The sequence below is a fragment of the Ylistrum balloti genome, unplaced genomic scaffold, assembly GCF_031769215.1.
Source record: "Ylistrum balloti isolate Yb309-2 unplaced genomic scaffold, AGI_CSIRO_Ybal_v1 Utg370080, whole genome shotgun sequence".
Taxonomy (NCBI): domain Eukaryota; kingdom Metazoa; phylum Mollusca; class Bivalvia; order Pectinida; family Pectinidae; genus Ylistrum; species Ylistrum balloti.
In genome coordinates this window covers 93,194-119,037 of record NW_026782117.1, presented here as the reverse complement: position 1 = coordinate 119,037, position 25,844 = coordinate 93,194, and the positions used below count along the sequence as shown (strand labels likewise).

The following is a 25,844-nucleotide window of genomic DNA, read 5'->3' as shown; positions in this document are numbered from 1 at the left end:
AAGGTCACCAGGGCATCGTAAAATGTCGCGAGCGTGCGCGTACCTCTCTGTGGTGGCCTGGAATCGGTCGCGAGATAGAGGATCTTGTTCGGAACTGCACAGTGTGCGTAAAGCAGAAAACAGACCATGCGGAACCATTGAAACCGACTGTGTTTCCAGAGCGTCCGTGGCAGAAAGTTGCCACTGATTTGTTCTATATGAACAACAAGAACTATTTGCTTGTGATTGACTATTTTTCGAGATATGTCGAAATCGCGTTATTACAGTCTACTTCATCAGAAGCCATCGTGAACCACCTTAAGTCAATTTTTGCGCGTCACGGCATACCCGAGACTCTAATATCTGACAATGGGCCACAGTATGCCAGTGCATTATTTGTGAAGTTTGCTGCTGAGTATGGCTTTCGTCATGAAACCAGTAGTCCGCACTTCCCACAAGCCAATGGAGAAGCAGAGCGCGCGGTTCAAACGGTTGAACGCGTATTGAGGAACGCGAAGATCCTTATCGGGCTCTTCTAGCATACCGCGCAACACCCCTGAAAAATGGGTTCAGTCCAGCAGAACTGTTAATGGGTCGAAAACTGCGAACGACTTTACCTGAAAACCCAAGTAACCTTATCCCTCAATGGCCAGATTTAGACAAAGTTCGCGAAAGGGAAACAAAGGATCGGTTAGCTCAGAAAGAAAACCATGATCTCACGCGTCGGGCAAGATCTTTTCCCAAGCTTGAGCCAGGAGAAACGGTGTGGGTTAAAGGTCCAGGTGGTGGCTTCAGTGCTTCCGTGTCTTCAGCTGTCAACGACAGATCGTTCCTATTGAAAACTCCGTCCGGACAGGTCAGGAGGAACCGTCGTCATCTTGTGTCAGCTCCCAGGTTGATACCAGAGACATTACCAGATGATCATGAGGACCATGAAAAGACTTTTATCAATTCTGATCAGTGTGTTTCTAGTCAGGTTAGCAAGTGTGATAGATCACTAGGTACAGATAGGTCTATGGACAATATCCCAAAGACTCTAACCACTAAGCCAAGTAAGACGTCAAACGTACAGTCTAGTCCTATCAGTTATACCCCAGGTAGAATAGTTACCCGATCAGGACGTGTTTCAAAACCAGTTCAGAAAATGAACTTGTAGTTCATTATTGTTCATATGTTTAAGTGTCTACACAGATACAGAGTTATAGAGTTAGTTAAACTTAGTTCAGGTTCATTCTTTATTGATAAAGCGATTTTGTTACCTTTATTGAACATTGATAGTTCCATAACATAGAACAGTCAGAAATCATAAATGCAATTTCATGTTAAAGTTCATTTATTTCCTAAGAAAGGGAGATGTAGTGTTAGTTATAATCTACGAACTAGTGCAAGTCTATGTATGAAACGGGCTATAGCGCTTATGTGAAACAGACTATTAGTTTGTGTATTACGTAACATGTTTATGTGAACGCTGAGGAATACACATGGTTCTTTCTCAATGCCTTTATTGTGTTGTGTCTGTATCCAGAACCCGGCCGTAATACAATATGTAACACGAGGTAGAATTAAAACTAAAAGACTAAAAGTGTATGTGTGTGTTTGTGTGTGTGTGTGTGTGTGTTTGTGTGTGTGTGTGAGGGTGTGTGTGTGTGTGTGTGTAATATGAGAACCCTCTTGTGTGAGGACACATTTGTAATGTTATGTATGAGGTGTTATAACATATTCGGATAACAAAAAATGTACACTCATTTAGAAGAAAAATCAAAATCTTCTGTTACGGCACAGACTGAAGGAGTGACCTCCCCTAGCACTTGGCCAGGTCCGGGGCTAGAGTGTAAACAAACGACCCGCGATCATAATAAATGCAATATTATATGTTAAGTATTTCTCTTTTATGGGTTAAACAAGTGTTTTAAGATCAGATAGGTACAGATATTGTTTGGTCCACCAAAAAATCTTAAATCAAACCGTATGGTTGCTGTAGGCTAATTTGACAAAAAAAAAACCTGTCGAGTGTGGCTTGCAATTTTTCATCATTCAAAGTGTCATAATTTTGAAATGATTTATTGGAATATTGTTTCAAAAAAGGAGATTTATTAGATTTTTTGTCGAGATATGAATTATTTCTTACTTTCCTAGAACGGTTATCGGGGACCTAGTCAGGGCAGGGACCGGCGTACATCGGGGACGAAGTCGGGGCAGGTATCGGCGTACACAATTCACCACATCTATTTTTGGAAGTGGAAATCAGTAAAGATCAACAATAACTCCATGGAAGTATTTTCACTGTCGTAGTCAACTTAGTCGACAATCTGGTGCGATAGCGGGACATTTTATGTCACATGGCTTAAGCTATTCACTCAAGACATTTATTTATTCAGTAATTGAAGGTAAGAATCACAAGATTTCATTTGCACGATACCTGGACAACAGATGGCATTCTGCCAATATTTATTATGTTTACATTACAGAAAGTGATAAATTAGAACTTCAGTTTGTTGAGGTGAATTTACTATTCACTTAGCCATTGGACCAGACAACATTACACAATACAAAACTGCACACATTACCTTTTTTCCAAACATTTTATTGACCAAGACAAGACATACATAACATTACAAAGGTGTCCTCACACAGGGTACAACGAATTACCGAAAAGACAACCATCTAACGAAAAGACAACAGAATTACCGAAAAGACACCGGAAAAACAGTTATTATCAATATTACACTAATTTTTCGGGTGCTAAATGGAACTAAAACCATTCCAATCTCAATTCAAGTCATGATTTATTCAATCTTTGCAGTCTTTAATGACTGTGGGATATTAGGGGTTTTCCGTAATTCCCCGTGACTGCAATGGCTGACATAAGTGAAAAGGCACCGGAAAGACAGTCTGTAGGCCTTTCGATATTACAGTTTTTGGGTATTGTCTGGTACTAAAGCATCTAAAATCCTGACCCCATCCATAATATAACGAATATTTCCATTCCTATTGACTTCTCAGAATCTGTTTTCGTTTCAGAATTTCCCGTAACCACAATAGCGGAGTCAGGTGATTGACAGCTCAGAACTCCGCCCACATTATGGCGATACCTGATGTTCAGAAATAATAATAATAATAATATTTCTTCAGATAAATACATGGCAAACAATATTACATTGAACAGATGTTCTATAAAATCACATTAATTATAAGAAACTATCACAGTTGATTCTAAGAAATTGTATCACAGAAGATAAGAATAAATTAAAATTTGATTGTGCATGTTATAATTAGACTAGTAAAATATGCCATTATTTATCTAGGATAACCCATAAAGTCAAATACTGACTTATTTCCAATGGGGTCCTTTAACTCCAGTGGGTTTTTTTTTTTTTTTATAAAAATGGGCTGTGGCAAGCAATTAAGTTGTGTATTTCAAATGGTTATTGCGATTGCACATGTCTGTTAATAACCTGTAATGTGTTGATCAGACAATGAAGATCAATCCATTCATCAATCAAATGTTATATTTTTGTCTTCTCCCTTAATAATGTTTATACTACCGTACTATATATGACATTAAAAATATATGACACATCACTTTTACAATGATATCTTCACATACAACAAGAAAAGAATGTTTTTTTTTTTGTTTTTTGTTTTTTAATTGATCAAATATATATATATATACATTTTTACTTTCTTCACCCCATATGTTGTGGTTCTTTCATTCATTTTTCTCCTTTGACCAAGTTTCCTGCCATGAGACCTTGGGGCCATTACAGTTGTTGTACCGTCTGTTGATGTCACAGTTTTTTTTGTCCTTTTGGTTTTTCAAAAGTCTGTATAGTCGCTGTCGTTCGTCATCCGTTTTTGAAACCCACATTGTCTTTGTCACACCAAAATGTTTGTGGGTATCTTCCAGTCGAAATTGTCCTGTACCTACATATGATCGTCTCAGGTCTTTGAACTGTCCATTGATCAGGTGTGTGATAATGTAGACGAGGTCTAAAAGGGGTTTTGATTTCCAGTCAGTGGCCTGTTTTAATACATGGTTAATGGATTCCCAGTTGTAATTGGTCCATTTGCGGTCCAATAACCCAGCGTTGACTGGATCATTTACTTGTTTTTTCAAATTTTGTTTAACTTTTTTCACAAAATACTGGTGAAATTTGTTGGATAGTCCTTTTGCCGGAGTCTCAACTGCTGTACATTTTTCCTCAAAACATATACTGTCACCGGCATTTATGAGGCCATCAGGACCAAAAATGTTATCTAGCAATAGTTTCCTGTCATGTTTTGTGACACTGTCATCCACAAGTTTCTCTTAAGTGAACTTTTCACATCAAAATTTTGACCATGGAAACAGCAGTCTTTGCAGAAGAAATTCAGAGACCATTCTGACCACGATTTCAGCTGTATTTCCGACATAGGTACACATTCTTGATGTATCCACTCCAGACATTTACTGCATTGAATTGTGTCAGAGACACATTCTTTTTTGCATTTCTTGCACGGATAACAGTCTGCCATACTGAAGGACACTGACAACATATTCTCCCATGGCATTCATTCTATTGGGATGAAACCATAACAGAGCAAAAACAGATAGACGGAAATGCTTTCAATATAATGTATATTTTGGTAACATGAAAAAATTCATCTCTACCCGTTGGCATCAATTTGATCATAGACGAAATGTTATTGCAACAATCTGGAAAATACACAGGAAACGATGCAACCATTGTCATGAATTAACAAACTGACAAGTGTCATAATGGAAAAAAATACTCTCAAAAAGCAGAAAACAAATGACGGCAATTAAAAACCATTGACAGTTACAATGATGCATGTCAGTTTTCATAAAATGATCTCTCCATCGGTAATAAACAAAATAATCAACCCTGATTGGTTGAATGAAAATATCAGCAAAATGTAGGCAGAGCCTAGAGCTGTCGATCACGCTCGTCAGCCATGGCGGTAAGAGAGAATTACGGAATAATAACTAGCATCTAATAGGTCATGAAAGACAACAAAGACTGAATAAATTATGACTTGAATTGAGATTGGAATGGTCCTAGTTCCATTCAACACCTAAAAAACTAGTGTAATATTGATAATAATTGTCTTTTCGGTAATTCTCCTGTCTTCAGTAAATGGCTGTCATTTCAGTAATTGGTCGTAGCGTTCTCACACAGGAGGGCTCTTATACTTACACACATCATTCACACTTCTCATATTCCTGACTATTAAATACATGTACACACACCTACACACACACTTTCAATCTTAAATGTTCCTTGCACACGAGATACATTCAATCTTTTTTCACATAGATGCACAAAAATAGGTAGGGTCTAAACTCGGTATAAAATGGGTTTCCCAGAGAGCTAAGGTTAGAGGGCATGACCAAACTGTATCATCCCTGCTAATATGTATTGCATTCTCACATACTTGGTTAATAAAAGGGTATTATAATTATTGTAAAAGGGGGAGGGGGAGGGGATGGAAATCAAGATTTCTAAATGTCCAATGCATTCTCGAAATGTCCCTATTTTTTCTGAAAATCTATTATCTTATTATTTTATATGGCTAGCGAATTTTCAATTTTTGATGTCTTACTAGATAAAATTTTACAAATATTGAAGTTTGGTATACACTCTTTCATTCGATAATTGTAAATATGATGTTTTCATAATAAAATGAAGTGATTTAAACAAGGCCCAGACTTTGGATTTCCATACAAAATGTCTACATCTTGAAAGGATATAAAATTTAATTGATTTTTGTATAGTGCATACCAAGCAGTAAATTCTTCAGTAAGTTGGACTATGAAATGACACTCAGTGAAGATGTGTTCCACTGTTTCTGGTTCTCTTTCACAAAAGGTACAAAGCTCACTAGATATTATCTTCATTTTTACTAAAATCGAGTTTGTGGAAAGAATTCTATGACAGATTTTATATTGAAATACTTGAAGTTTGGTTTCTCTGGTACATTTAAAAGAATTATTGTATATATCATCCCATTTCATGCTTTCATCCAAATTTATTTTTGTCTTCCATTTTTCCTGACTCTTTAATGGCCCAATAACTATTTCATCAAGGAACATTTTATAAACACACTTCAAGTCTTTGTTTTTTAGTTACAATTAAGGAAATGATGTCCTTCTGTTTAATAGATGTAATAGTGTTACCATTTTCTGCTGCTTGTCTCAATTCTATCCTCCACTTCTTTCCAACTTATCAACTAAAGTCAAATTCTTGATAAAATCAAATGAAGGTATATCAGAGAACTCAATATAGTCTTTCAAGGTTCCATTTTCATAAAGATCACCAAATATTTTCAAGCCATGCTGTTTCCACAAAATTGCTTCTCTTATTTCATTATATGAAACCAAATTTATCAAACTCTTGCTGAAATATTCCTGACAATTTGTGGTTTCAAACTTTGTTTCTGATAAAGCAAAACAGATGTCCTGCCAAAATTTATTTTTTATATTTCTTCCAATTTCTTTCAATTTTACTCTATCTAGATCATGAATAGTATCAATATCAATATTTCCTTAAGGAGTAATTTCCTTGATGCATTGAATTCTCTGTATACTCTTTTTATCCATTTGATTTTAAAATACTTGACGAAAGAAAATATGTCATAACTGCACACATTACTGCATGAGAGAAAGAGCAAAGAAAATACATGGCTGAAGATCAATGCCCAATCAAGGCATGATCCATGGCCCTGCCAACTGAGACATTACCAAGCATGCCCTGTCAGCTGTGTGTCAGAAACCATATTTAACGTTATACCTGCATGTATGCATGGGCCACACCAATCCATTCCTTTTTGCAAATATTGCTGATTTTAATTGCATACAGTCATCTACTTCATATAAGAAAGACGTCCCCTTTAGCTTGATACGTAGAGCGACAGACCAGTAAATCTTGGGTCACAGATTTGATTCACAGTGTATGCACACTACCTGTTACAGATGCAGTGTTACAGTTCAGGGATATGGCTTTTGTGGCTGTTTTATTGAATATTGTCACTTTGTATTGAAGTCATGATATGCAACAACAAATGTTTTCAGTGCTGATTGATGGCAAAACCCAAAGTTGAAGTCCTAGTAAGTTGCAGGCGTAATGTGCCCTCTGTTGATCGCTGACCACTACGTTGAAGCCTCAGGATGCCCTCTGTTGGTCACTGACCACTATGTTGTAGCTCCAAGGTGGCCTCTGTTATTGACTGACCACTACGGTGAAGCCTTAGGGTGCCCTCTGTTGATGGTTGACCATTATATTGAAGCCCTAGGGTGCCCCCTGTTGATGGCTCACCACTTTGTTACAGGCCTAAGGTGCCCTCTATTGATCACTTACCATTATGTAGCAGGCCTAAATGCATTCTGTTAATCGCTGACCAATATCTTGCAGCTCTAAGATGCCCTCTATTGATGGCTGACCTCTCTGTTGCAACCATCGGGAGCCCTCTATTGATAGTTGACCACTATGTTGAAGGCCTAAATGCCCTCTGTTGATGGCTGACCACTATGTTGAAACCATCGGGTGCCCTCTGTTGATGCCTGGCCTCTATGTTGAAGCCCCAGTGTGGCCTCTGTTGATGGTTGACCACTATGTTGCAACCCAAGGCTGCCCTCTGTGGTGGCTGACCACTTTGTTGCAGGCCTAAGGTGCCCTCTGTTGATGGCTGACCATTATGTTGAAACCATCGGGAACCCTCTATTGATCGTTTACCACTATGTTCCAGCCATACAGTGCCCTCTATTGATGGCTGACCACTACATTGAAGCCTTAGGATGCCCTCTGCTGATGACATACCACTATGTTGCAGCTCTAAGGTGGCCTCTGTTGTTGACTGACCACTACAGTGAAGCCTTAGGATACCCTCTGTTGATGGCTGACCACTATGTTGAAGCCCAAGGGTGCCTTCTGTTGATGGCTGACCACTTTATGGTAGGTCAGGGTGCCCTATTTGGAAGGCTTACCATTTTGTTGCAAGCCTAGGGTGCCCTCTGTACATGGCTCACCACTAAGTTGCAGCTCTAAGGTGGCCTCTGTTGTTGACTGACCACTACAGTGAAGCCTTAGGATACCATCTGTTAATCGCTGACCAATATCTTGCAGCTCTAAGATGCCCTCTGTTGATGGCTTATCTCTATGTTGAAGCCCTGGGGTGCCCTATGTGGATGGCTGACCATTTTGTTGCAAGCCTAGGCTGCCCTGTGTTCAAGGCTCACCGCTGTTTTAAAGCCTAGGGTACTCTCTGTTGATTACTGACCACAATGTTAAAGCCCTAGGGTGCCCTCTGTTGATGGCTGACCACTATGTTGAAACCATCTTGTGCCCTCTATTGATGGTTGACCTCAATGTTGCAACCATTGGGAGCCCTCTATTGATAGTTGACCACTATGTTGAAGGCCTAAATGCCCTCTGTTGATGGCTGACCACTATCTTGCAGCTCCAAGGTGTCCTCAGTTGATGGCTAACCACTATGTTGAAGCCCTAGATAGCCCTTTGTTCATGTCTTAACACTATGTTGAAACCTTAGGGTGCTCTCTATTGATCGCTTACCACTATGTTTTAGGCCTAAATGCACTCTGTTGATTGCTGACCACTATCATGCAGCTCTAGCATGTCCTTAGTTGTTGGCTAACTACTGACCTCTATATTGAAACCATCAGGTGCCCTCTGTTGATGCCTGACTTCTATGTTGAAGCCCCAGTGTGGCGTCTGTTGATGGCTGACCACTATGTTGCAACCCAAGGCTGCCCTCTGTGGTGGCTGACCACTTTGTTGCAGGCCTAAGGTGCCCTCTGTTGATGGCTGACCACTATGTTGAAACCATCGGGAACCCTCTATTGATCGTTTACCACTTTGCTGCAGGCCTAAGTCCTCTTTTGATCGCTGACCACTATGTTCCAGCCATACAGTGCTCTCTATTGATGGCTGACAACTACATTGAAGCCTTAGGATGCCCTCTGTTAATGACATACCACTATGATGCAGCTCTAATGTGGCCTCTGTTGTTAATTGACCACTACAGTGAAGCCTTAGGATACCATCTGTTTATGGCTGACCACTATGTTGAAGCCCAAGGGTGCCTTCTGTTGATGACTGACCACTATGTTGAAGCCCTATTTTGCTCTCTGTTGATGACTGACAACAATATTGAAGCCCTAGGGTGACCTCTGTTGATAGCTGACCACTATGTTAAAGCCAGAGTGTGCTCTCTGTTGATGACTGACCACAATGTTAAAGCCCTAGGGTGCCCTCTGTACATGGCTCACCACTATGTTGAAGCCCTATTTTGCTCTCTGTTGATGACTGACAACCATATTGAAGCCCTAGGGTGACCTCTGTTGATAGCTGACCACTATGTTCCAGCCATACAGTGCCCTCTATTGATGGCTGACCACTACATTGAAGCCTTAGGATGCCCTTTGCTGATGACATACCACTATGTTGCAGCTCTAATGTTGCCTCTGTTGTTGACTGACCACTACAGTGAAGCCTTAGGATACCATCTGTTTATGGCTGACCAATATGTTGAAACCCTAGGGTGCCATCTGTTGATGGCTGACCAATTTATGGTAGGTCAGGGTGCACTATTTGGAAGGCTTATCATTTTGTTGCAAGCCTAGGGTGCCCTCTGTACATGGCTCACCACTATGTTGAAGCCCTATTTTGCTCTCTGTTGATGACTGACAACAATATTGAAGCCCTAGTGTGCCCTCTGTTGATAGCTGACCACTATGTTGCAACCCTAGGCTGCCCTCTGTTGATGGCTGACCACTTTGTTGCAGGCCTAGGGTGCCCTCTGCTGATGACTGACCACTAAGTTGCAGCTCTAAGGTGGCCTCTGTTGTTGACTGACCACTACAGTGAAGCCTTAGGATACCATCTGTTAATCGCTGACCAATATCTTGCAGCTCTAAGATGCCCTCTGTTGATGGCTTACCTCTATGTTGAAGCCCTGGGGTGCCCTATGTGAATGGCTGACCTCTATATTGAAGCCCCAGTGTGGCCTCTGTTGATGGCTGACCACTATGTTGCAACCCAAGGCTGCCCTCTGTGGTGGCTGACCACTTTGTTGCAGGCCTAAGGTGACCTCTGTTGATGGCTGACCACTATGTTGAAACCATTGGGAACCCTCTATTGATCGTTTACCACTATGTTCCAGCCATACAGTGCCCTCTATTGATGGCTGACCACTACATTGAAGCCCTGGGGTGCCCTATGTGGATGGCTGACCATTTTGTTGCAAGCCTAGGCTGCCCTGTGTTCAAGGTTCACCGCTGTTTTAAAGCCTAGGGTGCCCTCTGTTGATGGCTGACCACTATGTTGAAACCATCTTGTGCCCTCTATTGATGGTTGACCTCTATGTTGCAACCATCGGGAGCCCTCTATTGATAGTTTGACCACTATGTTGAAGGCCTAAATGCCCTCTGTTAATGGCTGACCACTATCTTGCAGCTCTAAGGTGTCCTCAGTTGATGGCTAACCACTATGTTGAAGCCCTAGATAGCCCTCTGTTGATGGCTTACCTATATGTTGAAGGCCTAGGGTGCCCTCTTTTAATGGCTTACCACTATATTGCAGACTTAAGATGCCCTTTGTTCATGTCTTAATACTATGTTGAAACCTTAGGGTGCTCTCTATTGATCGCTTACCACTATGTTTTAGGCCTAAATGCACTCTGTTGATTACTGACCACTATCTTGCAGCTCTAACATGTCCTTAGTTGTTGGCTAACCACTATGTTGAAGCCCTAGGGTGCACTCTGTTGATAGCTGACAACTATGTTGCAGGCCTAAGATGCCCTCTGTTGATGGCTGACCACTATATTGAAACCATCAGGTTCCCTCTGTTGATGCCTGACCTCTATGTTGAAGCCCCAGTGTGGCCTCTGTTGATGGCTGACCACTATGTTGCAACCCAAGGCTGCCCTCTGTGGTGGCTGACCACTTTGTTGCAGGCCTAAGGTGCCCTCTGTTGATGGCTGACCACTATGTTGAAACAATTGGGAACCCTCTATTGATCGTTTACCACTATGTTCCAGCCATACAGTGCCCTCTATTGATGGCTGACAATTATGTTGAAGCCCTGGGGTGCCCTATGTGGATGGCTGACCATTTTGTTGCAAGCCTAGGCTGCCCTGTGTTCAAGACTCACCGCTGTTTTAAAGCCTAGGGTGCCCTCTATTGATGGCTGACCACTATGTTGAAGCCCTGGGGTGCCCTATGTGGATGGCTGACCATTTTGTTGCAAGCCTAGGCTGCCCTGTGTTCAAGGCTCACCGCTGTTTTAAAGCCTAGGGTGCCCTCTGCTGATGACTGACCACTAAGTTGCAGCTCTATGGTGGCCTCTGTTGTTGACTGACCACTACAGTGAAGCCTTAGGATACCATCTGTTAATCGCTGACCAATATCTTGCAGCTCTAAGATGCCCTCTGTTGATGGCTTACCTCTATGTTGAAGCCCTGGGGTGCCCTATATGGATAGCTGACCATTTTGTTGCAAGCCTAGGCTGCCCTGTGTTCAAGGCTCACCGCTGTTTTAAAGCCTAGGGTGCCCTCTGTTGATGGCTGACCACTATGTTGAAACCATCTTGTGCCCTCTATTGATGGCTGACCTCTATGTTGTAGGCCTAGGGTGCCCCCTGTTCATGGCTCACAACTATGTTGAAGCCCTAGGGTGCCCTCTGTTGATGACTATCACAATGTTGCAGCACTATGGTGCCCACTGTTGATAGCTGACCACTATGTTGCAACCCTAGGCTGCCCTCTGCGGATGGCTGACCACTTTTTTGCAAACCTAAGGTGCCCTCTGTTGATGACTGATCACTATGTTGAAGCCCTAAGGTGTCCTCTGTTTATGGCTTACCATTATGTTGTAGGCCTAAGCCTAAGGCCTAAGTCGTCTTTTGATTGCTGACCACTATGTTGAAGCCTCTGTTGACGGTTGACCACTTTTTTGCAGGCCTAATATGTCCTTGATGGCAAAGCACAATGTTGCAAACTTAAGGTGCCCTCTGTGATGAAACCCTAGGGTGCCCATTGTTGATTGCTGATCACTATGTTTCAAGCCAAGTGTGCCATCTGTTGAACACTGACCACTATGTTGAATCCCTAGGTTGCCATCTGTTTATGGCTGACCACTGTGTTGCAGGCCTAAGGTTCCTTCTGTTGATGCCTGCCTACTAAGGTGAAGCCCTTGCATACCATCTGTTTATGGCTGACCACTTTGTTGAAGCCCTTGAGTGTCCTCTGTTAATAGCTGAACACTATGTTGAAGCCCTAGGGTGCCTTCTGTTGATGGTTGACCACTTAATTGTAGGCCTAGGGTGCCCTATTTGGATGGCTTACCATTTTGTTGCAAGCCTAGGGTCCCCTCTGTACATGGCTCACCACTGTTGCAAGCCTAGGGTACTCTCTGTTGATGACTGACCACAATGTTGAAGCCCTAGGGTGCCCTCTATTGATGGCTGACCACTATTTTGAAGCCATATGATGTCCTCTGTTGATCGCTGACCATTTTGTTTCAGACCTAATATCCCCTCTGTTGATGGCTGACCCCTATGTTGTAGGCCTAGGGTGCCCCCTGTTCATGGCTCACAACTATGTTGAAGCCCTAGGGTGCCCTCTGTTGATGACTATCACAATGCTGCAGCCCTAGGGTGCCCTCTGTTGATAGCTGACCACTATGTTGCAACTCTAATGTGCCCTCTGCGGATGGCTGACCACTTTTTTGCAAGCCTAAGGTGCCCTCTGTTGGTGGCTGACCACTATGTTGAAGCCCTAGGGTGTCCTCAGTCTGTGGCTGACCTCTATGTTGTAGGCCTAGGGTTCCCCCTGTTCATGGCTCACAACTATGTTGAAGCCCTAGGGTGCCCTCTGTTGATGGCTATCACAATGTTGCAGCCCTAGGGTGCCTTCTGTTGATAGCTGACCACTATGTTGCAACTCTAATCTGCCCTCTGCGGATGGCTGACCACTTTTTTGCAAGCCTAAGGTGCCCTCTGTTGGTGGCTGACCACTATGTTGAAGCCCTAAGGTGTCCTCAGTTGATGGCTGACCACAATGTTGAAGCCCTAGGGTGTCCTCTGTTGATGGCTTACCTTTATGTTGTAGGCCTAAGGTGTCCTCAGTTGATGGCTGACCACAATGTTGAAGCCCTAGGGTGTCCTCTGTTGATGGCTTACCATTATGATGTAGGCCTAAGCCTGAGGCCTAAGTCCTCTTTTAATCGCTGACCACTATGTTGAAGCCTTAGGGTACCCTCTGTTGACGACTGACCACTTTGTTGCAGGCCTAATATGCCCTCTGTTGATGGCAAAGCACAATGTTGCAAACTTAAGGTGCCCTCTGTTGATGGTTGACCAATGTGATGAAACCCTTGGGTGCCCATTGTTGATTGCTGATCACTATGTTGCAACCCTAGGCTGTCCTCTGCGGATGGCTGACCATTATGTTGCAACCCTAATCTGCCCTCTGCGGATGGCTGACCACTTTTTTGCAAGCCTAAGGTGCCCTCTGTTGGTGGATGACCACAATGTTGAAGCCCTAGGGTGTCCTCAGTCTGTGGCTGACCTCTATGTTGTAGGCCTAGGGTTCCCCCTGTTCATGGCTCACAACTATGTTGAAGCCCTAGGGTGCCCTCTGTTGATGGCTATCACAATGTTGCAGCCCTAGGGTGCCCTCTGTTGATAGCTGACCACTATGTTGCAACTCTAATCTGCCCTCTGCGGATGGCTGACCACTTTTTTGCAAGCCTAAGGTGCCCTCTGTTGGTGGCTGATCACTATGTTGAAGCCCTAAGGTGTCCTCAGTCTGTGGCTGACCTCTTTGTTGTAGGCCTAGGGTTCCCCCTGTTCATGGCTCACAACTATGTTGAAGCCCTAGGGTGCCCTCTGTTGATGGCTATCACAATGTTGCAGCCCTAGGGTGCCCTCTGTTGATAGCTGACCACTATGTTGCAACTCTAATCTGCCCTCTGCGGATGGCTGACCACTATGTTGAAACCCTAAGGTGTCCTCAGTTGATGGCTGACCACAATGTTGAAGCCCTAGGGTGCCCTCTGTTGATGGCTATCACAATGTTGCAGCCCTAGGGTGCCCTCTGTTGATAGCTGACCACTATGTTGCAACTCTAATCTGCCCTCTGCGGATGGCTGACCACTTTTTTGCAAGCCTAAGGTGCCCTCTGTTGGTGGCTGACCACTATGTTGAAGCCCTAAGGTGTCCTCAGTTGATGGCTGACCACAATGTTGAAGCCCTAGTGTGTCCTGTTGATGGCTTACCTTTATGTTGTAGGCCTAAGGTGCCATCTGTTGAACACTGACCACTATGTTGAAGCCCTAGGTTGCCATCTGTTAATGGCTGACCACTGTGTTGCAGGCCTAAGGTTCCTTCTGTTGATGCCTGCCTACTAAGGTGAAGCCCTTGCATACCATCTGTTTATGGCTGACCACTTTGTTGAAGCCCTTGAGTGCCCTCTGTTAATGGCTGACCACTATGTTGAAGCCCAAGGGTGCCTTCTGTTAATGGTTGACCACTTAATTGTAGGCCTAGGGTGCCCTATTTGGATGGCTTACCATTTTGTTGCAAGCCTAGGGTACTCTCTGTTGATGACTGACCACAATGTTGAAGCCCTAGGGTGCCCTCTGTTGATGGCTGACCACTATTTTGAAGCCATATGATGTCCTCTGTTGATCGCTGACCATTTTGTTTCAGACCTAATATCCCCTCTGTTGATGGCTGACCCCTATGTTGTAGGCCTAGGGTGCCCCCTGTTGATGGCTATCACAATGTTGCAGCCCTAGGGTGCCTTCTGTTGATAGCTGACCACTATGTTGCAACTCTAATCTGCCCTCTGCGGATGGCTGACCACTTTTTTGCAAGCCTAAGGTGCCCTCTGTTGGTGGCTGACCACTATGTTGAAGCCCTAAGGTGTCCTCAGTTGATGGCTGACCACAATGTTGAAGCCCTAGGGTGTCCTCTGTTGATGGCTTACCTTTATGTTGTAGGCCTAAGGTGTCCTCAGTTGATGGCTGACCACAATGTTGAAGCCCTAGGGTGTCCTCTGTTGATGGCTTACCATTATGATGTAGGCCTAAGTCCTCTTTTAATCGCTGACCACTATGTTGAAGCCTTAGGGTACCCTCTGTTGACGACTGACCACTTTGTTGCAGGCCTAATATGCCCTCTGTTGATGGCAAAGCACAATGTTGCAAACTTAAGGTGCCCTCTGTTGATGGTTGACCAATGTGATGAAACCCTTGGGTGCCCATTGTTGATTGCTGATCACTATGTTGCAACCCTAGGCTGTCCTCTGCGGATGGCTGACCACTATGTTGCAACCCTAATCTGCCCTCTGCGGATGGCTGACCACTTTTTTGCAAGCCTAAGGTGCCCTCTGTTGGTGGATGACCACAATGTTGAAGCCCTAGGGTGTCCTCAGTCTGTGGCTGACCTCTATGTTGTAGGCCTAGGGTTCCCCCTGTTCATGGCTCACAACTATGTTGAAGCCCTAGGGTGCCCTCTGTTGATGGCTATCACAATGTTGCAGCCCTAGGGTGCCCTCTGTTGATAGCTGACCACTATGTTGCAACTCTAATCTGCCCTCTGCGGATGGCTGACCACTTTTTTGCAAGCCTAAGGTGCCCTCTGTTGGTGGCTGACCACTATGTTGAAGCCCTAAGGTGTCCTCAGTCTGTGGCTGACCTCTTTGTTGTAGGCCTAGGGTTCCCCCTGTTCATGGCTCACAACTATGTTGAAGCCCTAGGGTGCCCTCTGTTGATGGCTATCACAATGTTGCAGCCCTAGGGTGCCCTCTGTTGATAGCTGACCACTATGTTGCAACTCTAATCTGCCCTCTGCGGATGGCTGACCACTATGTTGAAACCCTAAGGTGTCCTCAGTTGATGGCTGACCACAATGTTGAAGCCCTAGGGTGCCCTCTGTTGATGGCTATCACAATGTTGCAGCCCTAGGGTGCCCTCTGTTGATAGCTGACCACTATGTTGCAACTCTAATCTGCCCTCTGCGGATGGCTGACCACTTTTTTGCAAGCCTAAGGTGCCCTCTGTTGGTGGCTGACCACTATGTTGAAGCCCTAAGGTGTCCTCAGTTGATGGCTGACCACAATGTTGAAGCCCTAGGGTGTCCTGTTGATGGCTTACCTTTATGTTGTAGGCCTAAGGTGTCCTCAGTTGAATGCTGACCACAATGTTGAAGCCCTAGGGTGTCCTCTGTTGATGGCTTACCATTATGATGTAGGCCTAAGCCTCAGGCCTAAGGTGTCCTCAGTTGAATGCTGACCACTATGTTGAAGCCCTAGGGTACCCTCTGTTGACGACTGACCACTTTGTTGCAGGCCTAATATGCCCTCTGTTGATGGCAAAGCACAATGTTGCAAACTTAAGGTGCCCTCTGTTGATGGTTGACCAATGTGATGAAACCCTTGGGTGCACATTGTTGATTGCTGATCACTATGTTGCAACCCTAGGCTGTCCTCTGCGGATGGCTGACCACTATGTTGCAACCCTAATCTGCCCTCTGCGGATGGCTGACCACTTTTTTGCAAGGCTAAGGTGCCCTCTGTTGGTGGATGACCACAATGTTGAAGCCCTAGGGTGTCCTCAGTCTGTGGCTGACCTCTATGTTGTAGGCCTAGGGTTCCCCCTGTTCATGGCTCACAACTATGTTGAAGCCCTAGGGTGCCCTCTGTTGATGGCTATCACAATGTTGCAGCCCTAGGGTGCCCTCTGTTGATAGCTGACCACTATGTTGCAACTCTAATCTGCCCTCTGCGGATGGCTGACCACTTTTTTGCAAGCCTAAGGTGCCCTCTGTTGGTGGCTGACCACTATGTTGAAGCCCTAAGGTGTCCTCAGTTGATGGCTGACCACAATGTTGAAGCCCTAGGGTGTCCTCTGTTGATGGCTTACCTTTATGTTGTAGGCCTAAGGTGTCCTCAGTTGATGGCTGACCACAATGTTGAAGCCCTAGGGTGTCCTCTGTTGATGGCTTACCATTATGATGTAGGCCTAAGCCTGAGGCCTAAGTCCTCTTTCGATCGCTGACCACTATGTTGAAGCCTTAGGGTACCCTCTGTTGACGACTGACCACTTTGTTGCAGGCCTAATATGCCCTCTGTTGATGGCAAAGCACAATGTTGCAAACTTAAGGTGCCCTTTGTTGATGGTTGACCAATGTGATGAAACCCTTGGGTGCCCATTGTTGATTGCTGATCACTATGTTGCAACCCTAGGCTGTCCTCTGCGGATGGCTGACCACTATGTTGCAACCCTAATCTGCCCTCTGCGGATGGCTGACCACTTTTTTGCAAGGCAAAGGTGCCCTCTGTTGGTGGATGACCACAATGTTGAAGCCCTAAGGTGTCCTCTGTTGATGGCTTACCATTATGTTGTAGGCCTAAGCCTGAGGCCTAAGTCCTCTTTTGATCACTGACCACTGTGTTGAAGCCTTAGGGTACCGATTGTTGACAGCTGACCACTTTGTTGCAGGCCTAATATGTCCTCTGTTGATGGCGAAGCACAATGTTGCAAACTTAAGGTTCCCTCTGTTGATGGTTGACCACTGTGATGAAACCCTAGGGTGCCCATTGTTGATTGCTAATCACTATGTTTCAAGCCTAAGGTGCCATCTGTTGAACACTGACCACTATGTTGAAGCCCTAGGTTGCCATCTGTTAATGGCTGACCACTGTGTTGCAGGCCTAAGGTTCCTTCTGTTGATGCCTGCCTACTAAGGTGAAGCCCTTGCATACCATCTGTTTATGGCTGACCACTTTGTTGAAGCCCTTGAGTGTCCTCTGTTAATAGCTGAACACTATGTTGAAGCCCAAGGGTGCCTTCTGTTAATGGTTGACCACTTAATTGTAGGCCTAGGGTGCCCTATTTGGATGGCTTACCATTTTGTTGCAAGCCTAGGGTACTCTCTGTTGATGACTGACCACAATGTTGAAGCCCTAGGGTGCCCTCTGTTGATGGCTGACCACTATTTTGAAGCCATATGATGTCCTCTGTTGATCGCTGACCATTTTGTTTCAGACCTAATATCCCCTCTGTTGATGGCTGACCCCTATGTTGTAGGCCTAGGGTGCCCCCTGTTCATGGTTCACAACTATGTAGAAGCCCTAGGGTGCCCTATGTTGATGACTGATCACTATGTTGAAGCCCTAAGGTGTCCTCAGTTGATGGCTGACCACAATGTTGAAGCCCTAGGGTGCCGTTTGTTAATGGCTGACCACTATGTTGCAGGCCTAAGGTTCCTTCTGTTGATGCCTGCCTACTAAGGTGAAGCCCTTGCATACCCTCTGTTTATGGCTGACCACTTTGTTGAAGCCCTTGAGTGCCCTCTGTTAATGTCTGACCACTATGTTGGAGCTCAAGGGTGCCTTCTGTTGATGGTTGACCACTTAATTGTAGGCCTAGGGTGCCCTATTTGGATGGCTTACCATTTTGTTGCAAGCCTAGGGTACTCTCTGTTGATGACTGACCACAATGTTGAAGCCCTAGGGTGCCCTCTATTGATGGCTGACCACTATTTTGAAGCCATATGATGTCCTCTGTTGATCGCTGACCATTTTGTTTCAGACCTAATATCCCCTCTGTTGATGGCTGACCCCTATGTTGTAGGCCTAAGGTGTCCTCAGTCTGTGGCTGACCTCTTTGTTGTAGGCCTAGGGTGCCCCCTGTTCATGGCTCACAACTATGTTGAAGCCCTAGGGTGCCCTCTGTTGATAACTATCACAATGTTGCAGCCCTAGGGTGCCCTCTGTTGATAGCTGACCACTATGTTGCAACCCTAATCTGCCCTCTGTGGATGGCTGACCACTTTTTTGCAAGCCTAAGGTGCCCTCTGTTGGTGGCTGACCACAATGTTGAAGCCCTAGGGTGTCCTCTGTTGATGGCTTACCATTATGTTGTAGGCCTAAGCCTGAGGCCTAAGTCCTCTTTTGATCACTGACCACTATGTTGAAGCCTTAGGGTACCGATTGTTGACAGCTGACCACTTTGTTGCAGGCCTAATATGTCCTCTGTTGATGGCGAAGCACAATGTTGCAAACTTAAGGTTCCCTCTGTTGATGGTTGACCACTGTGATGAAACCCTAGGGTGCCCATTGTTGATTGCTGATCACTATGTTTCAAGTCTAAGGTGCCATCTGTTGAACACTGACCACTATGTTGAAGCCCTAGGTTGCCATCTGTTAATGGCTGACCACTGTGTTGCAGGCCTAAGATTCCTTCTGTTGATGCCTGCCTACTAAGGTGAAGCCCTTGCATATCATCTGTTTATGGCTGACCACTTTGTTGAAGCCCTAGGGTGCCTTCTGTTAATGGTTGACCACTTAATTGTAGGCCTAGGGTGCCCTATGTTGTAGGCCTAGGGTGCCCCCTGTTCATGGCTCAAAACTATGTTGAAGCCCTAGGGTGTCCTCTGTTGATGGCTTACCATTATGTTGTAGGCCTAAGCCTGAGGGCTAAGTCCTCTTTTGATCGCTGACCACTATGTTGATGCCTCTGTTGACGGCTTACCACTTTGTTGCAGGCTTAATATGTCCTCTGTTGATGGCGAAGCACAATGTTGCAAACTTCAGGTTCCCTCTGTTGATGGTTGACCACTGTGATGAAACCCTAGGGTGCCCATTGTTGATTGCTGATCACTATGTTTCAAGCCTAAGGTGCCATCTGTTGAACACTGACCACTATGTTGAAGCCCTAGGTTGCCATCTGTTAATGGCTGACCACTGTGTTGCAGGCCTAAGGTTCCTTCTGTTGATGCCTGCCTACTAAGGTGAAGCCCTTGCATACCATCTGTTTATGGCTGACCACTTTGTTGAAGCCCTTGAGTGCCCTCTGTTAATAGCTGACCACTATGTTGAAGCCCTAGGGTGCCTTCTGTTGATGGTTGACCACTTAATTGTAGGCCTAGGGTGCCCTATTTGGATGGCTTACCATTTTGTTGCAAGCCTAGGGTCCCCTCTGTACATGGCTCACCACTGTTGCAAGCCTAGGGTACTCTCTGTTGAACATTTGAAGTTGTTGAAGCCCTAGGGTGCCCTCTGTTGATGACTGACCACTATTTTGAAGCCATATGATGTCCTCTGTTGATCGCTGACCATTTTGTTTCAGACCTAATATCCCCTCTGTTGATGGCTGACCCCTATGTTGTAGGCCTAGGGTGCCCCCTGTTCATGGCTCAAAACTATGTTGAAGCCCTAGGGTGCCCTCTGTTGATGACTATCACAATGTTGTAGCCCTAGGGTGCCCTCTCTTGATAGCTGACCACTATGTTGCAACTCTAATCTGCCCTCTGCGGATGGCTGACCACTGTGTTGCAGGCCTAAGATTCCTTCTGTTGATGCCTGCCTACTAAGGTGAAGCCCATGCATACCATCTGTTTATGGCTGACCAATTTGTTGAAGCCCTTGAGTGCCCTCTGTTATATATGTTATTTATATTGTTACCATTTTGGGACTAAAAATAGTGAAAAAACTTCATTAGGTAACCCTAGTGAACACCCTTCATTAAGTTACTCTACTGAACACACTTCATTAAGTAACTCTACTGAACACACTTCATTAAGTCACCCTACTGAACACACTTCATTAAGTCACCCTACTGAACACACTTCATTAAGTAACTCTACTGAACACACTTCATTAAGTCACTCTACTGAACACACTTCATTAAGTAACTCTACTGAACACCCTTCATTAAGTCACCCTACTGAACACACTTCATTAAGTAACTCTACTGAACACACTTCATTAAGTTACTCTACTGAACACACTTCATTAAGTTACTCTACTGAACACCCTTCATTAAGTAATTCTACTGAACACACTTCATTAAGTCACCCTACTGAACAAACTTCATTAAGTCACTCTACTGAACACACTTCATTAAGTAATTCTACTGAACACACTTCATTAAGTCACCCTACTGAACAAACTTCATTAAGTCACCCTACTGAACACACTTCATTAAGTCACCCTACTGAACAAACTTCATTAAGTTACTCTACTGAACACACTTCATGAAGTTACTCTACTGAACACCCTTCATTAAGTAACTCTACTGAACACCCTTCATTAAGTTACTCTACTGAACACACTTCATTAAGTAATTCTACTGAACACCCTTCATTAAGTTACTCTACTGAACACACTTCATTAAGTAATTCTACTGAACACCCTTCATTAAGTAACTCTACTGAACACCCTTCATTAAGTCACCCTACTGAACAAACTTCATTAAGTTACTCTACTGAACACACTTCATTAAGTTACTCTACTGAACACACTTCATTAGATAACCAACTGAACACCCCTCATTAAGTTACTCTAATGAACACCCCTTATTAAGTTACCCTACTGAACACCCTTCATTAAGTAATTCTACTGAACACACTTCATTAAGTTACTCTACTGAACACCCTTCATTAAGTTACTCTACTGAACACCCTTCATTAATTAATTCTACTGAACACACTTCATTAAGTTACTCTACTGAACACCCTTCATTAAGTAATTCTACTGAACACACTTCATTAAGTTACTCTACTGAACACCCTTCATTAAGTCACCCTACTGAACACACTTCATTAAGTCACCCTACTGAACACTCTTCATTAAGTAATTCTACTGAACACACTTCATTAAGTTACTCTACTGAACACCCTTCATTAAGTCACCCTACTGAACACACTTCATTAAGTTACTCTACTGAACACCCCTCATTAAGTTACTCTAATGAACACCCTTCATTAAGTTACTCTACTGAACACACTTCATTAAGTAATTCTACTGAACACACTTCATTAAGTTACTCTACTGAACACCCTTCATTAAGTTACTCTACTGAACACACTTCATTAAGTCACTCTACTGAACACCCTTCATTAAGTCACTCTACTGAACACACTTCATTAAGTTACTCTACTGAACACCCTTCATTAGGTAACTCTACTGAACGCCCTTCATTAAGTTACTCTACTGAACACCCTTCATTAAGTTACTCTACTGAACACACTTCATTAGGTAACATTACTGAACACCCTTCATTAAGTAATTCTACTGAACACACTTCATTAGGTAACATTACTGAACACCCTTCATTAAGTAATTCTACTGAACACACTTCATTAAGTCACCCTACTGAACATTCTTCATTAGGTAACCCTATTGAATAACCTTCATTAGGTAACATTTCTAAACACCCTTCATTAAGTTACCCTACTGAACAGCCTTTATGATATAATGTTATTGAACACCTTCATTGTGTAACTCTACTGTACACCCTTTATCTTGACAAATATATCTACTACCAGACATAAGTGAAATTTGTTAAAATTACCTCAGATAATGTCAAGGAATCCTGCTTTTCCTGTGAGATTCAACCAGAACCTCTTGGTGCCTATGTATAATCATACTCTACAAAATTTAGAAGTTGTTTTTCCTGTTATGTATGATGTCTATTTTTGATTAAAACTGCTGCATCTGGATGATTTATTCTGACATGGCTTGAGACAGTATAAGCTCTGCAATTACATCTGTTGTAAACTGATGAAATCTCTCTTAATTAATATAGGTAATTAGATAATATGTTTCCATGAATCATGGATGTGGTACCTCAGACTCCATACCAGAGACTTGCACTCCTGAGAAATGATCCACAGTTGCGTTTGAACAGCTATTTGAACTGGCCACCTTCTGCCCATGTGACCCCACAGGATTTGTGTGAGGATGGGTTTTACTATACTGGTCTGGAAGACCGAGTACAGTGTACTCACTGTGGAGGTACACTCAGTCACTGGGAACCTGGAGACATTGTTGCCAATGAACACAGCACACATTTCCCACAGTGTCCATGGGTAGTTTCCAGACGCAACAACCCTCTGTTTCGATCCACAACACAGCAGTGTGGTTTTCCCAACATCAGTGACAGTGGATTTGCTTTTGGACATCAAAGGAGTTCTCCTGGTGTCCCTCTCCAGTACCAGGCATCGTCACATCCAGGGGATGTTCCAGGCACCAACCGACCGAAATACTCAGAATATGCATTAGAAAGTAATCGACTCACAACTTTTAAAGGCTGGCCTTCTCAGCTCAGTCAGAAACCGGCAGCGCTGGCTAAGGGAGGACTCTTTTACCTTGGTAAGAAAACAGAAAAAAGGATCCACTTTCAGTTATATAATGGTATAAATTGTATGTCAACTCTTTTTGGTCTCAGATAAAGAGAAATGCAACTTAAATTAAGCATTTAACTCAGATAACCTAATTTCATTTTGTAATCATTGTATTGTGTGATTTTTCAGATATGAGATGTGATACTAGAATATTGATGCACTCAGTCTGGTATTACAGGCAGAGTGACTTCATGCATGTTTTTCCCTCAAATGCCCTTGTTGTTGGCCTAATTCTATGAGGTGTTGATAGTTTGTTGATTTATTACAGGGCAGGGTGACCGCTGTAAGTGTTTCTACTGTGGCGGAATTCTCTATGACTGGGACATTGGAGATGATATCTGGACAGAGCATGCCAAGTGGATTTCTAAATCAGACACACATTGTAATTTTGATTTGTAAATCTGACACATATTGGCTTTTCATTCCTTAATTAGACATACATTGGACTTTTCATCTGTAAATCTGACATACATTGGAATTTTCATCTCTAAATCTGACATACATTGGACTTTTCATCTCTAAATCTGACTTACATAGGACTTTTCACCTCCAAATTTGACATACATGTATTTTCATTTATAAATCTGACTTACATTGGATTTTTACATCCCTCAATGTGACATACATTAGACTTTTCATCTCTAAATCAGACAAACATTGGACTTTTCATATCCAAATCTGACATACATTGGACTTTTCATCTCTAAATCTGACATACATTGGACTTTTCATCTCTAAATCTGACTTACATAGGACTTTTCATCTCCAAATCTGACATCAATGTGTTTTCATCTACAAATCTGACATACATTGGACTTTTCATCTCTAAATCTGACATACATTGGACTTTTCATCTCCAAATCTGACATACATTGGACTTTTTGTCTCTAAATCTGACTTACATAGGACTTTTCATCTCCAAATCTTACATACATTGGACTTTTCATCGCCAAATCTGACATACATTGGACTTTTCATCTCCAAATCTGACATACATTGGACTTTTCATCTCTAAATCTGACATACATGTATGTTCATTTCTAAATCAGACTTACATTGGACTTTTCATCTCCAAATCTGACACACATTGGACTTTTCATTTCCAAATCTGACATACATGTATGTTCATTTCTAAATACGACTTACATTGGACTTTTCATCTCCAGATCTGACATACATTGGACTTTTCATCTCCAAATCTGACATACATTGGACTTTTCACATACATTGGACTTTTCATCTCAAATCTGACATACATTTTTCATCTCTAAATCTGACATACATTGGACTTTTCATCTCCAAATCTGACATACATTGGACTTTTCATCTCTAAATCTGACATACATTGGACTTTTCATCTCCAAATCTGACATACATTGGACTTTTCATTGAACTTTTTTCATCTCCAAATCTGACATACATTGGACTTTTCATCTCCAAATCTGACATACATTGAACTTTTCATCTCCAGATCTGACATACATTGGACTTTTCATCTGCAAATCTGACATACATTGGACTTTTTTTCTCTAAATTTTACATACATTGGACTTTTTTTCTCCAAATCTGAAATAAATTGGACTTTTCGTTTCTCAATCAGACAAACATTGGACTTTTCATCTACAAATCTGACATACATTGAACTTTTCATCTCCAAATCTGACATACATTGGACTTTTCATCTCCAAATCCGACATACATTGAACTTTTAATCTCCAAATCTGACATACATTGGACTTTTCATCTCCAGATCTGACATACATGTATGTTCATTTCTAAATCAAACTTACATTGGACTTTTCATCTCTAAAACTGACATACATGTATGTTCATTTCTAAATCTGACTTACATTGGACTTTTCATCTCCAAATCTGACATACATTGGAATTTTCATCTCCAGATCTGACATACATTGGACTATTCATCTCCAAATCTGCCATACATTGGACTTTTCATCTACAAATCTGACATACATTGGACTTTTTGTCTCTAAATCTGACATATATTGGACTTTTCATCTCCAAATCTGACACACATTGGACTTTTCATCTCCAAATCTGACATACATTGGACTTTTCATCTCCAAATCTGACATCAATGTGTTTTCATCTACAAATCTGACATACATTGGACTTTTCATCTCTAAATCTGACATACATTGAACTTTTCATCCCCAAATCTGACATACATTGGACTTTTTGTCTCTAAATCTGACTTACATAGGACTTTTCATCTCCAAATCTTACATACATTGGACTTTTCATCTCCAAATCTGAAATAAATTGGACTTTTCGTTTCTCAATCAGACAAACATTGGACTTTTCATCTCCAAATCTGACATATATTGAACTTTTCATCTCCAAATCTGACATACATTGGACTTTTCATCTCCAAATCTGACATACATTGGACTTTTCATCTCCAAATCTGACATACATTGGACTTTTAATCTCCAAAATCTGACATACATTGGACTTTTCTCTAAATCTTTACATACATTGGACTTTTTCTCCAAATCACATACATTGGACTTTTCATTTGGACTTTTCATCTCTAAATCTGACATACATTGGACTTTTCATCTCCAAATCTGACATACATTGGACTTTTCATCTCCAAATCTGACATACATTGGACTTTTCATCTCCAAA

At 42.8% G+C, this 25,844-nt stretch overlaps 1 protein-coding gene across 1 annotated transcript; it reads left to right on the top strand.

Annotated features, from left to right (window-relative positions):
* Window positions 1-2,272: 2,272 nt before the first annotated feature.
* On the top strand, window positions 2,273-23,591 carry LOC132549864 (baculoviral IAP repeat-containing protein 7-like). The gene is made up of 3 exons (XM_060213833.1): window positions 2,273-2,366; window positions 22,595-23,160; window positions 23,461-23,591. Exons 2-3 carry the CDS (start codon window positions 22,623-22,625, stop codon window positions 23,589-23,591), a joined length of 669 nt encoding a protein of 222 aa, XP_060069816.1. The 5' UTR covers window positions 2,273-2,366; window positions 22,595-22,622.
* The last annotated feature ends 2,253 nt before the right edge of the window (window positions 23,592-25,844 follow it).

Excerpts from the sequence above, each read along its gene's own strand:
- LOC132549864 (XM_060213833.1), top strand. The coding sequence starts at position 22,623 with ATGGATGTGGTACCTCAGACTCCATACCAGAGACTTGCACTCCTGAGA. Across the intron at positions 23,161-23,460 it reads GGGAGGACTCTTTTACCTTG|GGCAGGGTGACCGCTGTAAG; the intron begins GTAAGAAAACAG and ends GATTTATTACAG.